The 23136-nt window shown below is 31.5% G+C and overlaps 3 protein-coding genes across 7 annotated transcripts; 1 reads left to right on the top strand and 2 right to left on the bottom strand.

Moving 5' to 3' along the window:
* Window positions 1–861: 861 nt before the first annotated feature.
* Window positions 862–5240, bottom strand: LOC107005107 (ras-related protein RABA5a). Of its 2 annotated transcripts, XM_015203603.2 has the most exons (4): window positions 4928–5240; window positions 2412–2499; window positions 1564–2252; window positions 862–1406 (listed from the first exon to the last, which is right to left on the bottom strand). In XM_015203603.2, exons 3-4 carry the CDS (start codon window positions 1901–1903, stop codon window positions 1069–1071), a joined length of 678 nt encoding a protein of 225 aa, XP_015059089.1. In that variant the 5' UTR covers window positions 1904–2252; window positions 2412–2499; window positions 4928–5240; the 3' UTR covers window positions 862–1068. The 2 variants fall into 2 exon arrangements, with proteins under 2 accessions (XP_015059089.1, XP_027768900.1); XM_027913099.1 differs by lacking the exon at window positions 2412–2499.
* Window positions 5241–9952: 4712 nt separating this feature from the next.
* Window positions 9953–13737, top strand: LOC107005074 (inositol transporter 4). Of its 4 annotated transcripts, none has more exons than XM_015203560.2 (7): window positions 9953–10027; window positions 10660–10829; window positions 11239–11309; window positions 11401–11736; window positions 11832–11939; window positions 12049–12660; window positions 13097–13737. In XM_015203560.2, exons 2-7 carry the CDS (start codon window positions 10697–10699, stop codon window positions 13568–13570), a joined length of 1734 nt encoding a protein of 577 aa, XP_015059046.1. In that variant the 5' UTR covers window positions 9953–10027; window positions 10660–10696; the 3' UTR covers window positions 13571–13737. The 4 variants fall into 4 exon arrangements, with proteins under 4 accessions (XP_015059046.1, XP_015059048.1, XP_027768597.1 ...); XM_015203562.2 differs by having other exon boundaries at window positions 9985–10008; XM_027912796.1 differs by having other exon boundaries at window positions 10009–10027; window positions 10665–10829.
* A 3201-nt stretch (window positions 13738–16938) lies between these two features.
* Window positions 16939–19552, bottom strand: LOC107004959 (U-box domain-containing protein 4). Its single transcript, XM_015203396.2, has 2 exons — window positions 18083–19552; window positions 16939–17461 (listed from the first exon to the last, which is right to left on the bottom strand). The coding sequence occupies exons 1-2, from the start codon at window positions 19397–19399 to the stop codon at window positions 17399–17401; spliced, it is 1380 nt and encodes a 459-aa protein (XP_015058882.1). The 5' UTR covers window positions 19400–19552; the 3' UTR covers window positions 16939–17398.
* Between the last annotated feature and the right edge of the window lie 3584 nt (window positions 19553–23136).

Below are 23136 nucleotides of genomic sequence, written 5' to 3'. Positions count from 1 at the left end.
TTGAGATTATTTTTTAACGATTGTTTGTTTTGTCAAATATGCATGACATAATTTCTAAGAGTAAGTTGTGAGTTTTTTTTTATGACAAGGGAAACCCGCAGTAGCTATCACATGATAAAACCTCCGCTCCTATGCAATAGCTCGCAAACCACATAGGAGAAAGTAACCCGCACCAGACAAGCTTGGTGCGATGAGCTCGACCCAGAAGGCAAACCCTTGCTTTCACTGGCAAGAGGTTCAAACTTGAGACCTCCAACGTGGAAGTCCCGAGCTCAAATCACTGGGCCACCCCGAAGGGTCAGTTGTACGTTTACATATATGCTCTCTAAGAATTCTAAGAATAAGTTGTTTATTTATAAAAGGAAGTTTAAGGAGGTAACTTTGTTATTTTACATTTTTATCCCAAAACAAGTTATTCCGAAATTAGTATAAATCACAAGGAAACTTATCCCAGCCATAATTATTAATCTTGGGATAACTTATCCCACACTTCGTAACCAAATAAAGAATTGAGGGGTACTAAAAAGTTATTCTAAGGTTATTTTTCTTTACCCATCACACCAAATGACCCCGTAGAGAATTACTTAACAATATTAGTGTTTAAAAAAAAAAACCTTCAATATAACACAACTGATCTATCACGTGGTAAAATGAAAGAAAGTACAAAAGAATAGTAAACGGAGAATATAATATAAATAAAGATTCTAAATATGAGAAGTTGCCCCGACCTTCCTCAGCACCCCTCTTAGTTTCACCAGAAGCTACGAGTTCATGAGAATCAGGATCTTCGTGTGAGCGAACACGAAGAGCCTGATTCTGACACATAATATTAGAGAATAAGCATAAATTTGAAAGCACAGATAAAAGAGAAGAATCTGTAGCAATGCATTATACAAAAAAAAAAACTAACAGCTCAAAAAAGGGTTCTTCTCCACTTAGAATAATTTACATTTTTTTTTCCTTCTAATGGAAGTTTGTTTTCCCATAGCACAGAAATCAATCTAAACTTGTTTGTTTTCCCCCCATAATATTTCAAAAGCAACAACAGAAAATGAATTACAACAGGGATTATGATGAACAGCACCCACCTTTTTTCGCTTGTGTCTCGGCTTCTTGGTTTTCGTCTGCCTGCAAAACCACAGTTTTACCATTTGCCAGACGCCCGGAATCCTTTTTTTGAAGTTCTTGCGATTGCATGACTTTCCGGCTCAAGATATTATAGATCTCTTTAACAACTGTTTGAAAAGCTACAGCTACATTTGAAGAATCCAAAGCTGATGTTTCTATAAAGAATAGACCTTGTGCCTCTGCTAGGGATTTGCCTTCAGCTGTTGTCACCTCCCTCGCATCTTTGAGATCGGATTTATTTCCAACGAGTATTGTAACTACGTTCATGTCAGAATGAGCTGTCCACAAAATAAAGAAGATCAGCAAAATATACAAATTGCACAACATATCGACATGGAAATAGCTCAAATAAGCGTTTATCAAATTTTAACTGCAGAGTATGCAAGTCAAACTATTAATAGACAAAGGAGTAAACAACGTTGTCGTAAAACTTACTCTGAAGTTCATTAAGCCATCGACCAATATTTTCGAAAGTTAGCCGTCTACTAATATCATAAACCAGAAGAGCTCCAACTGCACCTCTGTAATATGCAGAAGTTACTGCCCTAAACCGTTCTTGACCTGCTGTGTCCCATATCTGCGCTTTGACCTCCTTCCCATTTATGTCCAGCTTTTGGGTCTGGAACTCTACTCCAATTGTTGATTTTGAGTTGGGATAGAATTCGTCACGAGCAAATCTAGCAAGCAAATTTGATTTCCCAACAGCTGAATCACCAATCAAAACAATCTTGAAAAGGTAATCCTCCGTTTGTGTTTCCTCAGAACGAAACGCCATCTTCTATGTGTAAAATGGCAAGCTAAAACATCATATTTGCTTATTTTGTAGCTAAACACCAAAAACAAGAAACTTAAAGCACAAATAGGCAGAAGGCCCTCAAGGAAACGTGCAAGGCAATACAAGCATATATAAGACAAAGCACTTCCACTTAGGAATTGGTTTAAGAAGAGAAGAAAGGAATCTCAGATAATAAAAGTTGTATAATGAAGGTGAAGAAGGACTAGGTAATATAGAATAAGGATTTTCTATCAACCCTGTACTAAACTTCTTCCAGCCGCTGCACCACTGGGTAACTCTTTCCTATTTTATTCAACAGCCCTCTAACGGACAGCTTATAAAAAAGTACCTGCATAAGAAGAAAAAAAGATAGAAACTTGAAACATCAGCAAAGCATCCAGTCTACACTTAGGCTTTCCCATAAAACAATGAGTCATTCTTCTGCAACGTTCTTCAATAGGATATAGTCTGATTATAATTAACATATGTAAGGGAAAGGAAATTATACAAGACTAATTAGCTGTCGCTCATCTAGTGCCCCGTCCTTGCCGCCTCTCACTTCCCTTGCTTCTTTTGCAGACCTTTTAAACGCAAACCTAGAAGAAAAATGAAGGGAAGTACTACCATAAGACTTAACACAAAATTGTGCTTGCAGAAATCATTTCTGGTTGTTAACATAATATAAGAAACCGAAAACTTTTATCTCCAAAATATTCCACTAATTCAAAACCAAGTCACACCAAAGACAAATTAATCCCTAATAATGCAAAAGGTCAACTAGTTATTGTGTACACTATCTGCATTGGCTTTTTATTCTTTTCTCTTTTGCCACTTGTTAAGGCTAAGGGGGTTTGAATAAAGAGGGGAAAGGGTGGAATTTGAGAGAGATGGGAGATAATTCTCAGGGAAATAGTAACATGTACGGATTGCAAACAATGATCATTAAACACTGATGCTCAAAAAGTTTGCTAACTGTCAGAAACCACAGGAGAAAGATACACACAACAGAAAGGTAAGTGTCAACAGAAGAAGATTAATATTTCCTCTTGCTCTCCAGCAGCAGGGAAGGGGAGGAGTTGAGGAGGTTCGCTCTCAAAAACGGAAATGGATACTTGAAACGGGAAGCTAAGTGTATAGCATTCAATAGAAAGGGATAAAACTGCAAACCAAATTACTAAAGTTGTCATGCAGTAAGGGCTTTTAACAACATACAGGGTATACAAGATCTGATGACACCAGAAGAACATATAATGCCCATAGGTTGAAGCAAACAAAATACTCCAATTTCACTTATATAGTCTAAACATCGTCTATGAAAAATCAAGAATATTTGCCTAAATATTTGTTATATAACAAAAAATTGACCAGTGGTAATATCCGTTAAGCCACATTTTATCTCTACAATGTACTTAATGATGACACCTGTACCTTGAAAAACGACTTTCACAGTTCACAAAGTGCTCTCTCGCTAGTCTTGCGAGATGTCAAAGATCTAACTTTGAGCTATAATTGTTAATATTCAAGTGCAGTATTACACTGTGTTACTAGTTTTTGACAAGTATCGTACAGTGATATTGTAGTTTTCCATTTCCTCACGCCTGAAAAGTAGAACCTGGTCACTAGATGTTGATTGCCCTAGTTTAGATTCTATGATGGATAAAGCCTTTTCAAGTCAAAAAAATATGCAAATACAACCTTCAGAGTTCAGAAAGAACTAACAGATAGTATAAAATAAGACGTCTTTTTATCAAGGTAGCTGCATACACCTCATCCACAAAATACACCATCAGAAGACCCCAACATTCATGAATACAAAAACATTCACTATCAACATGTAAAATATGTTGACCAAGAAGGGAAATTGATCCAAGGGAAAGTAGGATTCTACAATGCATTTTATTGACTTCACTCGATAAAGGCTATAAATTGAGGGACATTCTGGTGACCTGAAGGCAAAAATCAAGCTTGTGAGATGGGTCACAAAGACCATGTAGTTTTTTAATCCAGGCCAACTTGTGTGCAACTTGACTAATCCACCACTTACCCGCTACTTCCAGTAATTACAAGTATCAGCTAATTCTATCTAGCTAAGCTTAGACAAATGGGAAGAAATCACGTAGTGCATAAGTTGGGATATTAACACCGGTCTCAACATGGCCAGCTAAACCACACCCTTGATCGCTAGTCACAAAGACTATATATTAACAGGTGAAGCGATTTCCTATGCGGGACCCACGTAGTTGGTAATTTCAATAATAAGCTGCACTTGCATAGACATCTACAACAAAGTTAATGAGGTCAGATAAACAAAGACTTTTAGCAAGTAGACTTTGAAAATGTCAGGTCAATATGTAATCCTCCATTTGATCATGCCACACAAAATGTGTTGGTAAACATATCCTAACTGATCATAATTACCCCTTATCTCATAATGATTTGAAAGACTCAACATTGTACATGACACCACACAATCCCAAAAATAAACAGTTTTTTCTCTGACATCGCAAAACAATATTTAAGTACCAACATAAACAAATATATCTACCAGACATAATCACAATGAGAAATGACATTATATTTGTCATTTACCCATTAAAGATAGAAAAGACACATGCTACACTAAGTACAATTACGGGTTGTTTGGTAGCTAGTAAATAAGTAACTTATTCATGTAAGATTAACTAGTTTGTTTAGCCATTTAGAAACACGAATAACTAATACATGTATGAATTATGACCGAATTGATGTATTACCATATGTGGATAAGTAAAAGATGGAATAACAAAATACCTACGTAATTCTAACCAGCTACCAAACGACCCCTTAGTTTCCACCATTCTCATAATCCTCCCAAATAAAAAAAAAAAGAAGTTTCAATATTTCCTTTTCATGACATTTTTCTACAAGTTCCAACACAAAAAGGGAATTGTTTTCAGTTTTCACCATAACAAGCTTATAAACCAGCATAATGTAACTACAAAATAAACAAAGCAATCAATAAAAAGAAACAATTTTGACACATACCCACTTCTTTATATGACGAAAGGATCTTCCCCTTTTATCAATCTCCCACGATGTGATCAAATCAGACCCGTTTCTAAACCAGATCAGTCCAAAAAAAAAAAAGTTAAAAAGAAAGATTTTGAGAAAAATGTGTTAAAGAAACACAGAAATTAAAGGATTGTTTCGATTTTTTATGATTTTTGGAGAGATTGGGTTGGGTTTGAAGATCCAGGGGAAGAAAGAAGAAGAAGAAAGAGCAGGAGAGGGAGAGAGAGAGAAAGAGAAGGGGCCAAAAGGGGGAAGAAAACCAAGATTCTACAAACTGTGCAAATTTGGAAGGAACAGATGGTCACATTAAATGGGCTTTTCTAAATGGGTCGGATCTTTTTTAGTTGGCCCAATTAAATGTACATACATGAGCTTTATCGATCACAGTCTTGACCTCCGATCGAGCTATGAACACGAGTAGATATGTCGTTGGGGTGGGGGGAGGGGTCACTAGGCTTGCTTTTTTAATTAATCTTTGGTCGTTCAGTATCGTGATTGGTGCGAGTTATAAGGAGTTTTGATCTCGATTTAAGTCCGGACATCATTTCATTATCGTAATGAGAATAAGTGCACCAGAAGAATAGACAAGTTGCTCCCGATGTGAAATATTTGATATCTGCTATGTGATCCAACTAGTATAATTTCACATCATTCTAGTGAAGTTAAGAAGAAACTGATATAATTCGCAGTTGTTGATGTTTATATTGATCGATCATAGAAGAAGAAATCATTAATTTGCTTGTTTATTAATTCAGTCAATTTAATCCACGAGAAATCTTATTAAAATATTTGTAACTTTTTTTTGTTTGTTAGATTATACTTTCTCTGTTTTAATTTGTTTGTCTAGTTATGATTTCACTCGAAGTTTCAGAAAGTAAAAAAAATAAATCACGTGGTCTTAAATTAATGATACTAATGATGTATAGTATGTATTAAGATACTTTTAAATCTTACAATCTTAAATATATAAACTTAAATTAAAAAGTGGTAAGAATCAACATTAATCATAAAACTTAAATAATTTTATGTTAACGCTGCTATAATTTTAACAAATAATAATTTTATACCTTATAATTCAAAAATACTAATATATTCAGTTATAAGAATTTGAAAATCGACTTTATATTTCAATTATAAATGCACTTTTATATATCACTCATATTCAAAAATAAAAATAAATATTCAAAATTTAAATTTTATGAATCGAATTCGAAAGGACGATCCCTAGCAAGACACATGCATGTTGCCTAGCAAATAAATGTACCTGCAATACTGGCCATGTTGTCTTATTACTGCTACATACATTTAATGATATGAAATTTATTTCTAGACCTTAATGTATTTTATCTTTAAAATCGTTAATATTGAATTCATTATATTTTTAAAATTATGAACTTATCGGTTCAATTTTGTATTTATTAAAATTAACATAAATTGTGGAATAATAAAAAATATTTGTATACACATAACTCCATAATATGTATATAATGGGCTAGATTTTTTGGGCCTTTTGCTTTCTCTATTTTGGGCCCTTATGGATGTGTATAATTTGCACAAAAGGATAATATCGATAACATTATATAGTTGTATATGTATAGCGAATTATACAGTTATATGTTTGCTATGGAGCGCAATTATGTAAACTTTGTTATAGCATACAAATATGAATTGTTTGTTTGCTATATGTGAAAGTTATCTTTTTATAATTACATAGTTTCGAAAATAACCTCTCTATCTCTACGAGTTAATTGTAAGATTCATGTACATTCTATCCTCCTAAACCCTACTTATAAGATGTCATTATTGTTATTGTTAAGCAATCAACGATGTTTACCTTATTTTACGATTATTGGCATACCTAAAATTCTTCTAAAACAAAAAAACCATAATTTTACTTATACCAAATAAAGATGATTAAACATTTACAATATTCAATCAAGTAAGTACCCTAAAATAATAGGTTATTATTTCTCTTAAAAACATAGCAATATAACTTTACTTATCTTCTACACAAATTTAGTAACAATTAAATATGAAGATTCTATGCACATTAGTCTAGTTGTTCTATGATTATTATACATCTCTTAGGTTATTTTATTGTAAAATACAGTTGTATTGATAGTGCAAGGATTTATATTTATTCCAATTAAAGATATATTAATTATATTGATAGTGCAAGGATTTATATTTATTCCAATTAAAGATATATATTACTTTAATAATGATATGTTATTTTAATTTAAATATTTGAGATATTGAGGTTAAAGAGTAAGGATATTTGTCGTGATAACTTCAATAAATTAGATACGTTGATATCAAAAATATAATTAAATAAATAAAAATATAATATTTTAAATAATTTAAGCTACAAAGGACAAAGTATCAATGTCAAAAATACTAAAAAACACAATAAACCCCTAAATAAAGGACAGAAGAAATGTCATTTTCTTGACTAATTTTACCTTTTATTATGTGAAAAACAACATGATATGGACCAAAAACCAAAAGAAAAAGGAAGAAATAATTATTAAAAATAATACACAATGTGCAATTAGTTAGATATAAATATTTTGAACATAAAAATAAATAGTATGTTCTTAATCATGTTTTTGTTTTTAAATAAAGAATCTTTTTGTAGTCAACAAGTAACAACCACCCACTTAACAAAAAGAAAAATATTTTCATACGATAACTGATTAAAAGGTAATTTTTTATTTTAAATTTTTTCGAATAACGTTAATATTTTGCTTATAATAAGATTTTGTCTAGTCTTACATTAAATCGAAATCATGATCGATTAAGGTGTTTATTTGATAAATATAATCTAAAAAGTAAATATAAAAGTAAAATTATGCATTTATAATCAAATACTATGGCTTTAGACAAAATGATAAATACTTTTAAATTTGATAAAGTCATTTTAGCCCATTTTTAATTAACAACTGATTTTTTATATAGATTTTTAAACCTCAAACACGCAAATAACAACACATGTGCTCCTCTTCCATGAATGGTTACATCGTTGAATCTACTCAACAATAAATTTAGAGTCCGATTGGATTGACTAAAGAAAATAATTTTTAAGTTAAAAATAAAAAATTAAATTAAAATAATTTTTATTAAAAAAGTAAAAGCAGGAGGAGATCTAATTTTGGTTTCTAACTTATTTTAAGTTATTTTTTACCTTGTCAAACACGTCTTAACTTATTTTAAGTCATTTTAGACTTATTTTAAGTTATTTTTTATATTTGTCAAATACTTTCATAAGTCAAAAACCTATTTAAAAGTAGGTTTGATCAACTTTTAAGTCTATCCAAACAGACTCTTATTCAAACTCAATACTTCCTCTATCTTTAATTATATGTCCATTTAATTGACATACCCATTAAGAAAATAATTAATAACATAGTGAGATTACCATTTTACCCCTATTAATTATGAAGTGCATGAAAAGTTTTATATTTTTAAAAATATTTAGTTATTTAATTGAGCTTATAATAGATAAAAGAAATTTACCCTTTCTTAATTGTCATAATAAACAAATAATTAAAAATAAATATAAAAAATAAAAAAAATAATTAAGGACCGAAAATATCTTTCATATACTAATTTCTAAATAAATATTAATATCTGAATTCATAATTTTAAAACTTCCACTTTGAGAGTGACGAAACAAATGGTAATTTTAATTTACTTTATCTTTCTTTGTTTTTTCCAATACTAACATAATAAAGTCTTTAATTTATAGCATCAACACCAATGCAACATCAGTTTCCTAGTATCAAATGCATTAAATTTGTTCTCAATACTTATCCCATAAGTGATCAATTCATACATTTATTAAGAAAATATTATTTTATCCATACTATTAATTATAAAATTAATGAATTAAAAGTTTAAAATATTAAAAAAAATATATTTTTTAAAAATAATTAATTAAGAATATAATAGATAGAAGAAAATTGTCCTTTTGTTGATTTATTAAAATAAATGAATAATTAGAAATAATTTTTTAAAAGTATGGACTAGCAATTAATTATTTTTTAGTTTTGGTCTTTTGTGTTGTGAACAATTATCAACTTTGTTAGTTTATCTTTTTCCTTTTGTTTTCTTATGAAATGATAGAAAAAAATCTCATTTTTTCCTCCAATCATGGAAAAAAGTCGTTACGGTTGATTAGTAAATCATGTATCGATCAATTTAGTATGTTTTTTTATATATTATTAAATTAATTTATTGATTATTGATCGTTAATATGCTAATTTAATAATAAAATTAATTAAGATATATGTTAACTTTCTTTTTAATCAATAAAAAAGTGTTTTGTTCGATCATATACAAGCTCTATGTTCATAAAATAGAAATAATAGTAAGAATAGAAGTGTAACACAAATTTCTAAATTAATCACTTTTTTATATAAAATTATATAAATTTCTTCTAAAGATTCATGTCTGTTTTCGTCAGAGTCAAATCTTAAATTGAAAAGAGAAGAAATAAATAATTTTAAAAATAAATCATTAACATATTTTTTTATCTCCACAAATTAACAATTTCGTGTGATAAAAAAATGAGTTACGTAATTTAGTATGTTCCAAAATTTACGGCACATATCTATAGTATTAGAAAAAACTACAAAATAAATCAAAAGCGAACTCACAAGTAATTCAATAAAAAAAAAGTTTTTTTTTCTAAATATGAATTTATAATATTTAAATTAATAATTCTATAAAAAAAAACTTTATTCTAAATATGAATTTGTAATTATCCAACACACTTTATAAGATAACCTCTAGCTCTAAAAACAAATTACTTTCCGAATTCTATATTAGGAATTTTATTAAACTAATTGTGATATTTCTTCAATAATTAAAAGAAAGAATAAATATATAATAAAATCTTTATCAGATTTGAGTGACTCATAATTTCTTTTCCCTTTTGACTTGAGTTTTACACATTACATATATATATGTATACACAAAACATCATTTTTATAATCTTATCATGAAAAAGTAGAAAAAAAGTTGTGGACTCTCTTTCAGAAAAAAAAAAAAAGGTTGAAAACTGAACTTAAGGTACTTTTTTTTGTGTGTTTATATGATTTTTTGTTGTTGTAATTCTCAATTTATTTATGTTTTTTAATAATAAATTTGTAATTTTGGGCTCTGCTTTTTTTTTTTGATTGTGCATGATTCTATGATGTATTTTGATTTGATTTGATTTCATAGGTATCTTTGTTTATTTTCTGTGTAAATATAAGTCTAGAAAAGAAAATGGTGTTTTTTTTTGTTAATAAATAGTAATAAAGTTGGAACTTTTTGTCAATTTTTGCTTTTGTAGAATTGGTATTGTTTATGGATAAGTTGGAATATGAATGAACTTAATAAGTATATCTATTGTAGAAATTGGTGATATTTTTTGTGCTAAAAGATTCTCTCTTTTTCTTTTCCCTCTCATAATCACATATTTTGTCATGTTACCTGCATTGGAGTCTGACTAATTTATATTCTGCTCGAGGATCGCTCATTCGGGGTAAAAGAATTTCCTTATTTGATCAATTATTATATCAAGAATCTTACTTTTTTTGGTCCTAGTGCTACCTTTTTGTTGCAATTTGTATTAAAGAAAGGAACTTGATGCTTTGTATTGAATAATGTATGTGATTTAGAGTATTTGAAGGTTTTTTTTTTTTTGTTGTTGTTTGCAGAGTAGATTTGTGTTGTGAGAATTTTTTTTGAGATAGTATGGAGGGTGCTCCTCACAAAGCTGCGAAGACGGAGTTTACAGAATGTTGGAGGACTTCATGGAAAACGCCTTACATTATGCGTCTCGCCTTTTCTGCTGGTATAGGAGGGCTGCTGTTTGGTTATGATACTGGTAAAAGACTACTCCTTTTTTGGTACTTTCTTGTTTTTATAGTGGAGAATTTCGTTAATGGTGTTCAAGATTTAGTATGTATGTATATATAAAAGTGATATTTCACCTATATATAGAACGTCGTATTCTGTCACTGGGTGGTCAATTGGTCACTCTTCGTAGGCTGTTTGGTTATGATACCGCAATAAGGCTATACTGACTTTCTAACTACCAGTCGCGAATATTTAGTATACATGTATATACAAGTGATGTTTGACCTAAATACACTGAATAATTTCCCGATAGATGTGCTTAACTGTGCACCCTTCACGGTCTGTAGCTCCGCTCGTGTTCAACACTATGTTGTTGGTACAGTTTCTTGTCATTTTTTTTCAAAAGTTTGGCTTAATGTTATTTTCTTGGAAACCAGGTGTGATATCTGGTGCATTGCTTTATATTCGCGATGATTTCAAATCTGTTGATAAGCATACTTGGTTGCAAGTAAGTAGTTTACTCTGGTTTGTACATTAAAATTAATTTGATTGTATTGTGAAAATGAAATAAGTCGGGCTGTTTCCTCATAACTATGTAGGAAACCATAGTAAGCATGGCTGTTGCAGGGGCAATTTTCGGGGCAGCATTTGGTGGATGGTTCAATGACAAGTATGGTCGGAGAAAATCGATTCTTTTAGCAGATATCCTGTTCTTTATTGGTGCCATCGTCATGGCAGTTGCCCCGGCACCTTGGGTGATAATTATTGGAAGAGTACTCGTCGGTTTAGGAGTTGGAATGGCTTCTATGACTTCACCTCTTTATATATCAGAAGCTTCCCCTGCTCGGATTAGAGGAGCTTTAGTTAGCACGAATGGTCTGCTAATTACGGGAGGACAGTTTCTATCTTATCTTATCAACTTAGCATTTACAAGGGTAATGATACATGTTGAATCTCTTTTGCAGTTTTTTAGTCCATTGGATATGTTTTTTTTTCGGAATGTTTTAACTGATTATTGATCACATTTTAGACCAAAGGAACCTGGCGATGGATGCTTGGCGTAGCTAGTATTCCTGCTCTTGTTCAGTTTATCCTAATGCTGTCTCTGCCCGAGTCACCCCGATGGTTGTATAGAGCGGTTAGCCTATCGCCTCTTAGAGTTTCTCTTTTTTGCTCATATTTTGTCTAGTAGATTTTATTGTCATTGCCATGATCGATTTGTACATGTCCGTTGACTTCTTCTGCAGGACAAGAAAGACGAAGCTAGGGCTATATTAGAGAAGATTTATCCTGCTCATGAAGTCGAAGACGAGATGAAAGCATTGCAGACTTCCATTGAAGTAGAGAAGGCTGACAAAGAGTTCCTTGGGGATGGTGTGTTTTCAAAAGTCAAGAGTGCTTGGAGCAACACTATTGTTCGTCGGGGTCTCTATGCTGGTATTACAGTCCAGGTGGCACAACAATTTGTCGGAATCAACACGGTCATGTACTACAGTCCTACTATTGTGCAACTGGCTGGATTTGCTTCTAACAAGACAGCTTTAGCTCTCTCGCTCATAACGTCTGGTCTCAATGCTGTTGGCTCCATTATCAGTATGTGTTTTGTCGATAGGTACGGAAGAAGAAGGTTGATGATTGTCTCCATGTTTGGTATCATAACGTGCCTAGTGGTGTTGTCTGTGCTCTTCATGCAAGCTTCTATACACTCCCCACGAATCAGTGCTTTCGAATCCCATCACTTTGGATCAAACTCCACATGCTCGGCGTTTCTAAATGCTCCGGGAGCGTCGTCCTGGAACTGCATGAGTTGCTTGCAGGCTTCCACAGATTGTGCTTTCTGCTCTAATGGAAACAACAAAGTAAGTTTTTTTGTTGATTCTGTCGTTATACTTTGCTCTACTTATCTGTTGCCGTTTCATTATTGAATCCGTATAAAATACGTCAATGCCTGAAGTAAACGTCAGTTTGAAACATGAAGTAAAGGTTTAGAACCTGACGTTCCCTAACTCAAACCGGCCTACAAGTCAAATTTGTGACTATAGGCCAATACTGCTAACGCTAATTCTTGCATATGGAATCTTGCGTTTATTGCATTGCTATTCATCGTTCGCTCATCTGAGGGCCAAAACAACCTCTCTACCTTCTACTTCTCCATACACTGTACCTCCCCAGACTCCACTTGTGGGATAACATTGGATTTTTTGTTGCCAATTGCATTGCATTTTCATGCTCGACCTTCTTTTTTCTACTTCCGCGTATCTACTATTGGTACTGACGTTAAGTTTCTGTGATCAGTATCATCCTGGTGCATGCTTGTCTCTAAATGACAACGTTAAAGGTTTATGTCGATCAGAAAAACGTGAATGGTTCACTAAAGGTTGTCCTAGCAAGTTTGGGTTCTTTGCAGTGATGCTTCTTGGTTTGTACATCATAGCCTACTCTCCTGGAATGGGAACAGCTCCGTGGATCGTTAACTCTGAGATATACCCCTTAAGATACAGAGGCATTGGTGGTGGGATCGCGGCCGTCTCCAATTGGGTATCCAATCTTATCGTTAGTGAGACGTTCTTAACGTTAACGGAGGCGATTGGTTCATCTGGTACATTTCTTCTATTTGCTGGATTCTCAACAATTGGTTTAATAGCCATATACTTTCTGGTGCCTGAAACTAAAGGCCTACCATTTGAGCAAGTTGAAAAAATGCTTGAGAAAGGCTATAAACCGAAATATTTTCGCAAGAAAACAGGCGAAAAAGCCGATACGAGCTAAGTTTAGTTTAATCCATAATCTTAATTAGTGTATAATTTGTGTCTGATTATGGTGAAAAACCTCTGAGTATTTAGTTGATGTTTTATATAGTATAAGATGATCAGAGAGTATAAATATTTTGGTTTCTCAATTAGAGATTTTATATATGACATAGTATTTCATTTTTAGCCAAAAACGTTCTTAATAGTCATTTTCATTTTTCAATATTTCTAGTAAGATTTTTATTCTAAAAGGACAAAATTTAAATGATGAACTTAAAAGTGGTTATGTTTTGAATTACCAAGTGCATATAAGAGACAATCTAGATAAAGCAAAAATTAGTTCAAGCCCATGGATTTTATTTTGGGTCGGTTGGATTTTATTTTGGGTCGGTTTTAAGAGAGGGGAACTTTCACGGATAGTCACTAAAAAATAGCCTAATTACTCTCCGTATCTATAATTTGATAATTACAATTTGTAGCTACATGTTACATGGACGAGAGAGTCAGTGAGACTGGGAGAGAGAGGAGAGAGGAGAGAAAGGGGCAAAAAGTGGGAGAGAGATAAATTGTATATGTTATTGATTATATAATTGTATATTACACATATGTATTTGTATATATGACAAGCGAGATTAGAAGAGAGAGGAGAAAAAAGAGCGAGATTGGAGAGGGAGGAGAAAGGTGAGCTATATTGTGAGAGGGAGGAGAGAGGCGAGCGAAAGAGGGCAGAGAACGGGAGAGAGGTGAATTATATATGTATATTGATTAGATAATTGTACATATGTGTTTGTATATTATAGCGAATTATACATATACAAATGTGGCTACTTATACAAACTCGAAGTCAGCCCACATAATTAATGCATAATGTTAGTCGTGAATGGTAATTATAGCAAACTATAACTATAATGAGTAATTAAGTAGCATAAGTTTGCTAAACCGCGTAATTTTCCTTAAGATAAAATGGTAGCAATTTGCGAGTAGCCACTTTTTCATTTATATGAATTTTACTAATATGAATTCGTGTTGTGTAAAATCAAACTAAATGGAGTGATTTCACCTAATCAACACTTTCACAATTTAGACAACCACACAAAGAGCCTATTATAATAATAATAAAAAAATATTCAGTCTAATTTCATAAATGGAGTCTGATAATGGTCTTACGTAGTTAAATAATTGAGAGAAAAATTGAAAGATATAATAGGAGGGAAATAATAATCCATCCAAACATGAAGACAAATGACAAGCTGTTTGTGTTGAGCCAGCTAATGCATTTCATCATATAATAAAAAAGGGACAATGTCTACTATTTTTTACCAAACAAGGTAATCTCTTGTGGGGTTGGTGCTTGCCATTATTATTCATCATATATAAAAATCTCTGTGCATGCACTAATAACCCTTTCTTTCTAGGACCCTACCCTACACATCCTTCAATCCCCTTTGCCCAAAAATTAAAAAAAAAATAGTAGTCTTATATCCTACTAATAGTTATCCATTCGGTTGTTCGGAATCTTTAAAAGGGATATACGACAAATATATCTCTAAACTGTTGTAAATAGTATGTGCATACCTTTCGTCATACTTTGAGGACATTGGTGTCCTTGCCGTCAAAAAATTAGAGTATATATGTCATTCACTCTAACGGAAGACTAAATAGAAACACGTGGCGCTATCTTATCGTTGATAAATGTCAAATCGGTGGATAAGATTGTGACACGTGTATGTCCGTTAGTATAAAGGGTATACATGCTTTAGTTTTTGGACAAACAGGGGCACTAATGTCTCAAAAATATGACGGAGGGTATTTGTATACCATTTACGATAGTTCAGGGGTATATTTGTCATTTTTCCTCTTTAAAAATATTCATTCACTTCCGTTATGTCCAAGTTTTAATAAACACGATATGATCCGAACAACAAAATTATCACATTTCGATATGAGCAAAAACATTTTTGAAAAATCTGAGCAAAAGCATATATTAAGAGATCCTTCGATTCTTCAAACTCGTTTGAACATTTCAATTTTCATCTTACCTCCCTCATACCTCTCTATAGAAGTGATGAAGAGCAAATTAATAGCATGTGACTATAAAACCTATGATGACAAAAATTTAGTTATTGATAAGGCTAAATTAAATGCTACCTATTATACCCTATTTAAAACTTTACCATATTTTCATAAACCAAATAACTTGTACCTAGCTTCTCTATACTAGGCAATTTGATTTTATGAACTATCAAAGCATATGGCCACTTATACTAGTAATAAAAGCATTGCCCTTCACTAGTCTCCAATAAGGAGACCAGAACTATCCCGATTCATATAGTCGATCCCGATTCATATAGTCGATCATAACTTGTTTAAAATCGCAACGCGCTTTATAATACTTGAATACCTCTCTCTGTACACCTTATGGGAGAAGGAACAAGAACAATAATGAAAAGGAGAAAGGTCCAAGTCATTTCAGTGACTTATCAGCTAACAGTTTCAGATCAGAGCATGCCAAAACTTTAGAGAAAAATAGAATAAGGGAGGACCACATAGCACATGAAGGGTGGGGGGTGGGGAATGCTCAAAAGGTCATAAATTGATTAAAGAATGGTTTCAGTGTGAAGTCTCGGGTTCAAATTTCAAATACAGATAACGATTATGTGATGTTTGTATTGGTTTAAAGTTATAAAATCTCTCGTAAAATTAGTCAAGGTGTGCAAGCTGAGCTAAAACACCACGATTACTTAAAAAGATATTCATGATAAAAGGGGTCAAAGGTGGGAGGACCAATAAATGGTTAGCTAACCAACTAATATGAATTCACCTTGATTGACTAAATTCTAAGCAAATCTTGCCAGCTAAAAGTCACTTAGTGACATAGGACAAAGACAAAGATGAGCATAGAAGCCTCTTTATTCTTTAATGATAATTTCGTATTCAATATTTACTGATAAATTTATATCGCATAACATTTTAAACAAAGCTGAAACCCAAAGACTTCAAATCTCAAACCCGAAACCTTTTAAAGAGAATCTGGATGGTGGACAAAAATCTAAAGACACTATTACAACAAGAATGGTACAAAGTCCAGTGGGGGGAGGTGGGTTTTTTTTTGTACAACTTCTACTAAAACCAAACACAAGCATCTGATGCTCACTAGTTGCATAGAGAGCTACAAAATAATGTTCACAAATCATGAAAATATCTCACAACTGACCAAATATGTTGGTCCAAACAAAACACAACAACATAACCATTACAGTCCAACCAAGACTCGGATGATAAGGTATATGCAAACCTTACTCCTACCTCAAAGGTACCGTTCAAGACAAAACAGTTCAAAGCAAATGAAAGTACAAGAAACAATAGATAGTAACAGAAATCGAACTATAAGAAACTAAAAATATGATGCTTCATACACTTAAACATATATTCATATTCAAGAAGAGGGAACAAAAACAACTTCTAGCATACTATGCTATAGTTGATATTCACACCCTAAAAATCAAGAAAATTAGTAAAACCTTTCTACAAGAACTTGGACCTCACAAACAAAACTAGAGGATTATAACCCAAATTCTCACCAAACCAAAAAGAAAACAATAAAACTAGGCAAACAACCATCTGCTCCCACAAAAACCAGCACCAGTTAATACTTAAAGAGGGTCATAAAGAACCCCTCCTCTAATTTACCTAGTCAAAAAAAGGTCAGTTTTTTCCTCACTACCTTCTCATATAATTTTTTTTTATTTAGTAAAACACTCTGTACAAACTCTTAAAAACACTTGTTCCTATACACAGAACAAAACCATTACAGTAGAAATACCAGTCTAACACTATAATTTTTCACTCAAGGAGTTGAACTTGAAGCTTCTTGTCTTGGTTCTCTCAAGTATCCTAGTAGTGTTTCTGCCTGCAAAAAAGAAGAAAAAACCAAAACATTAAGGCCTTAATACAACTTCATTTCTTGGACCAAAAACGCATAAGCAGACTACAACATCACAGTCATTGAAAGCAACATAGCAGCAGTATTCATTCCATAGCGTTACTACGACTACGACAACATACTCAGTGTAATCCCACGAGCGAATTCTAGGAACGGTAGCGAAAACGCAAACCCAAACCATACAATTGTAATCCCAAAAATATCACTTTCTTTCTTTCTTCATATCTTACTCATCTTCCAAAACTCATATATCAGATTATTAGGACACACCATATGACATGATCTGTTATGATTATACAAGCTAAAAAATGGCATATTAGCCATTAAAAAATTCAATTTTTAACCTCATATCTTACTCATCTTCCAAAACTCATATATCAGATTATTAGAGCACAGCATATTACATGTTTATATTAGCCATTAAAAATTCAATCTTTAACCTCATAGTTAACTACTGGTACAAGTTAAACAACATTCATAACATAACAAACTATAATAATCATTAGTAATAATTTGAAAGATACTATTAGTTCGGACTCTTCAAAAATGCCGATGGATGCGTGTTAAATCAAGAATTCGAAAACTCACCTTGTGTTTAGCTTTGGCAGTACCATTCTGAGACAAGGCAACAAGAGGAGGAATTCCACCTTCTCTAACAAGAAGCCCTCTGTTTCTAACACTATCCATACAAAGCTGCAACAATGTCAACACAGCAAATTCTTTTCCTTTATCAGAACCATCTTCAATAGCTTCAACAAGTGCAGCAATTCCACCTTCTTCAACAATGGCTTCTTTACCCGAATCAATCCCTGTTAATAAACTCAAAACAACCATAGCTTTTTCAGCTAAACCATTCCCCTCTTCACAAACAAGTCCAACAAGTGGCTTTACTGCACCAGCACTAATTGCTCGCTCTTTATTTAATTTCATTGAACAAAGTTTGTAAAGGGTTGTTAATGCATCTTTTTTACCTCTATTTGTTCCATTGATAAGTAAACATACTAATGGTGGAATAGCACCACAAGCACCAATGGAAAGCTTGTTTTCATCAATCAAAGCTAAGCTTAATAACCCACAAGCAGCGTTTTGTTTCGAAGTGTCGGTGCCGGTTTTCAGAACGTAAATTAAAGATTTTATAGCTCCGGAGGAAGTGATTAAAACCTTATTCGGTTCGTGAAGTGAGAGATTTAACAGGGCTGTAACTGCGTGTTCTTGTGTCCATGGATCCGTACACCGGAGAAGAGGTATAAGCACCGGAATTGCACCGGATTCTCCGATTAACGCTCGATTATCAGCTCGATTCTTTGCTAATAGTCTTAATTTAGCTGCCGCTGATCTTTTCACTGCAACAGATGGAGAATGTAAGCTGTCAACACAAAGCTTCACCGTCGGTTGAAGATCCTCCGGGGAGATACTTTCGATTATCTCCGTTGAAAATTTCTCTCTTTCTAGAAACCCTAAACAGGGTTCGGGTTCAGGTTCGGGTTTAGAATTTGGGTTCTGGGTTAATACCAGATCCGAAACAGGAACACTTGCTAATCGTTGTAACTCGCCGGAGATATCACTACTACAAGCTGAAAAATCACTGAAAACTTGAGAAAGTTGTAGATAATCTTCATCGGAAGAAGAACCTTTGTTATTCACCGGCGGCTTCTTAGCGAGCTCACCTAGACGAATATCGATAACAGAGTCTGTCATGTTTTCAGAAATAGCGCCGGAATGTTCAGAACCAGAGCAATCAGTACGGAAAATAGTTGACCGGATAGTTCTCATAGAACGACCCATTGCACGGTTGATTTTAATGGAAGACGGCGGCGGTGGGGTGTAGTAATAAGGCCGTGTTTGGCCAAAATGGGCACTAGAAGAAACACTGTTATGAGAATTAGAATCTTCAAGTGAAACCATTTTTTGAGAATCACAAACCGGAGAAGATGAAAAAAAGATTGAAATTTGTGAAATGGGTGTTTGTTAAGATGATAATTTCATGCTTTTTATGGTGAGCTTTAATGGCGGATTTTGAGAAGAGAGCTTTGGAGAAATGATAAAAATGGCGGATTTTTATAGGAAGAGTAGAATGGTGACTATGGATTTTTAGATTTTGTGCTAAAATAACGTGTCTGTGATGTCTATTTAGCATCACAACCATTACATTTTAAGTTATTTAAATTATAAGTTTCGACTTTAAAATTTATAATTAAACGAAAGCATAAATAAAACCATTTGATTTAGTCTATAATATAATAAAACTTATCAATTTTAAAATTAGAACCCCCAAATTCGAGCTTTTGTATTGAAAAACCATATAATAAAAAGAATTTTTTTAAAAATTAATTTTCTCTTATTAAGATATATAATTTATCAATATAATAAATTTATGTATCAAAAAATTATAAACCTGAGGATTCGTTTGGGCATAGATTTGATAATTTTTAAAATTTATGCATAAAAAATATATTTTTCTAAAAAAATTAAATATGTTTCCTAAATATGATGAATTTCACCCATTTTTTAACTCAAATAATATTTATATAGAATATTTAAAAAATCTATAATCAAACAATAGCTAAATATAAATAACCACACTATGAGGCTGTTTGGCTCAGCTTAAAAGCTGGTCAAACTGACTTAAAAGCTGATTTTTGACTTATTTAGCTGTTTGGCAATACTCAAAATAGCTTATTTTAAGTTTAAAAAAAACTTATTTTAAGCCAAAAGTTAAAAGCTGGGGTAGAGCTGCTTTTTTTTTTTAGCTTATAAGCTGTTTTAAGTTGACCACATTTTTATCTTTTTGCCCTTAATATTTTTATACAATCTTCAAATTACAACATAACCCTAACATCTCTTTCTTCCATTTTTCCCTTTTCACGTTTGGCATAGCAACTTGGAGTTTGGTTTGACCTAGCATAACTGCTTATTTTAAAAATAAGTTTCAGTATTTTCAAAAGTACTTTTTTAAAGTTGCTTTTATTAAGCCCATCCAAACGGGCCCTATATTCATCCCATTTTCGACTTGGAAAGTAGGTGAAGTCAGAATAAAAATAAACAAAATGATTTTAAAGAGGCGATGGTAAATTATTTTTTTTAATCAGAGATTTTAGATTTGATTTTTTATGAATATGAAATATCAACTTTTGTTAGCAAAGAGCATTTAATTTTCAATATGAAATATTTCAACATAATTATGAATTTAATTAGATACTAATATAGAAACCAAATATCGAGCGGGATAAGAAAAAAAAAGAGAAGAGGGGTGTGATATTAGCAGCTTGCTTTTTGTACAGTGCGTTTTTTTTTTTTTTTGCTTTAATAGAACGTCGGTGAAGAAGAATGAAGTGACGTCGTACCACTCAATTAAGTCACTCTCACTTTACGTGGACCAGTTTATTTTTCAAATATACCAAAATTAATTAGTCACAATAAATACTTATTGCTGAAAATTACTACTACACTTATCGAATAATAAAAGTAGGTTTTTAAAAATCGAATAATAAAAATAGTTTTTAAAAATAATTTTAGTTAAAGCTTATTTTATAATCTTCAAAAAGACTTTATAGTTATTCATCTAATTATTAAGAGCTAGCTTTTACCTCTAACGAGCGCAAAAAATATATATTTATAAGTTATAACTTCAATTTATTTGATTGCGCTTCATAAAAAATATTTTATGTCTATTGCGCTATATATATATATATATATAAAATAATTATATAATTTATTGACTCATCTTTATATTTGTATAATTTCGTTAAAAGATTATTTATATAAATTAGTTTCAATCTCTCGTATGTTTAAATCGTCGGCAGCTTTTCAATTCAATTTTATGTGTTTGTATATCTGTATAAAATTTGAACTTGTACACAATTAAATCGAAGTAAAACGCTTATACTTCCTCCGTTTCACAAAGAATGGTCTAGTTTGACTTGACACGAAATTTAAGAAAATAAAAAAGACTTTTGATCATGTGGTTCTAAATTAATGTTATGTCAAATGTACAAAATTGTCCTTTAATTTGTGGCCTTTAAATATTCTACGTAGAAAGTTGATACCAAAAAAAAGAAAGATGTCATTATTTTTGAAACATGCTAAAAAAAAAAGGTTATTCTTTTTGAAACGGAGGGAATATATTAAAACCCTCTCTCTCGCGCTTTGTATACATAAATTATACATTGTTTTGTATAATTTGTATTCGTATAAAGCGAGAAAGAGACAAAGACAAAAGAGAACTCGATAAAAGAATATTTGTATTATATAACTATGAATATATATGACAAAAATATATATATATGTATGTGTATATATACAATTTTCTCTCGCTTTATACCAACAAAGACACAATTTATACATTTCTGATTATATAAAGCGAGAGAAAATAACGAGCCAAAATTTCATGAAGACAAGCAATTGACAACAATTCACTATTAGACACAACTAAATGAAACTATAATTATTAAATTAATAATTTATTATTACCTAAAATTTTCCCTATAATTATTATCATTCCATCATAATCCTCGTTAACTCAGAATGAAATAAATAGGTAAAAAATATTATGACAAAAAGTCAAATAAGCTAAATGGTGTGGCATTTTAATTGACACGTGTTGACAAGTTGTAATTACAGTGTCCTCTTCGTTTCATTAATTATCAAAAATAGACTACCGACGCAAGTAACTTATATTTCTATGATTTCATATTATTTGATCTAATTTTACTTTGTCAAATTAAATTAAGATAAAAAAAATAAATCAGAAATTTTACGTTCAATTTTTTTAAAATACGAACTTCAATTAGATGATCGTATAAATTTATCTTATGCTATAGTGCCAAACAAAATATAACAATTTTTTTTCCAAACTATATTTTAAATTTACGTAATTTTCAAGAAATTTTGTTCATTCTGTACACGTGGTGGCAAGCTGGAGGCCGGCTATTTATGGATTCTTGTGCTATTTTAAAAAAGAAAAATATTATAAATAAAGAAAAGAAAAATCTTAAATAAAGAAATAAAAAAGTACATAAAATACAGTATTGTATAAAAATACAGTGTACTCTATGTTGATTCAAAGTTTGTCAAATGTACATACATTTACTTCGCATTTTTTCAATTTGTTTTAGAAAAAAAAAAACCTACTACTACTATTAATATTAATATACTGCATATGTAAAAGCTTATAATTATCTTAATTCAATAACTTTAAAAATGTAGTATTTCAAAATCAATAAATTTCAAATCGTCCCTAGAAATCATAGTTCAATGTATCTTTTGTTTTCTAATTACAACAAGCTAGTTATCTTTTATTATAATTATTATCAAAATATATGTTTTGTACATTTCAATTAGAAAAATAAATAAATAATAAAACTCAATGTATAAGAACTTGCGTCTTGCTTGATTCTTTTTGCCAACTTATTAGTCAAAAGAACAAACGTCATTATATTATTATAATAATAATACTTAAAACTCTTTTAATTATTAAAATAATTTACATATATATATATATATTTTGTCTCCTAGCACTTAAAATCATTAGAAGATAGACATGATTAGTTCCAAATTATTATTATTATTATACATAAAAAAAAGTAATCAGATACTTTATAAACATTCTAGGAACCTTTAATTAGAATTTTTTGGCATATAAT

Source organism: Solanum pennellii, chromosome 11 (assembly GCF_001406875.1).
Source record: "Solanum pennellii chromosome 11, SPENNV200".
In the NCBI taxonomy this organism is placed as follows: domain Eukaryota; kingdom Viridiplantae; phylum Streptophyta; class Magnoliopsida; order Solanales; family Solanaceae; genus Solanum; species Solanum pennellii.
The sequence above is the reverse complement of the archived record's forward strand: the minus strand, read 5'-3'. Positions and strand labels throughout refer to the sequence as shown.

Bases quoted from the DNA above. Each gene is read 5' to 3' on its own strand.
- LOC107005074 (XM_015203560.2), top strand. From the start codon at position 10,697: ATGGAGGGTGCTCCTCACAAAGCTGCGAAGACGGAGTTTACAGAATGT. The intron at 10,830-11,238 runs GTAAAAGACTAC...CTTGGAAACCAG, and splicing joins GCTGTTTGGTTATGATACTG to GTGTGATATCTGGTGCATTG. The intron at 11,940-12,048 runs GTTAGCCTATCG...CTTCTTCTGCAG, and splicing joins CCCGATGGTTGTATAGAGCG to GACAAGAAAGACGAAGCTAG.
- LOC107005107 (XM_015203603.2), bottom strand. From the start codon at position 1,903: ATGGCGTTTCGTTCTGAGGAAACACAAACGGAGGATTACCTTTTCAAG. The intron at 1,407-1,563 runs GTAAGTTTTACG...TTTTGTGGACAG, and splicing joins ATGGCTTAATGAACTTCAGA to CTCATTCTGACATGAACGTA.
- LOC107004959 (XM_015203396.2), bottom strand. From the start codon at position 19,399: ATGGTTTCACTTGAAGATTCTAATTCTCATAACAGTGTTTCTTCTAGT. The intron at 17,462-18,082 runs GTGAGTTTTCGA...TCTTTTTTGCAG, and splicing joins CTGCCAAAGCTAAACACAAG to GCAGAAACACTACTAGGATA.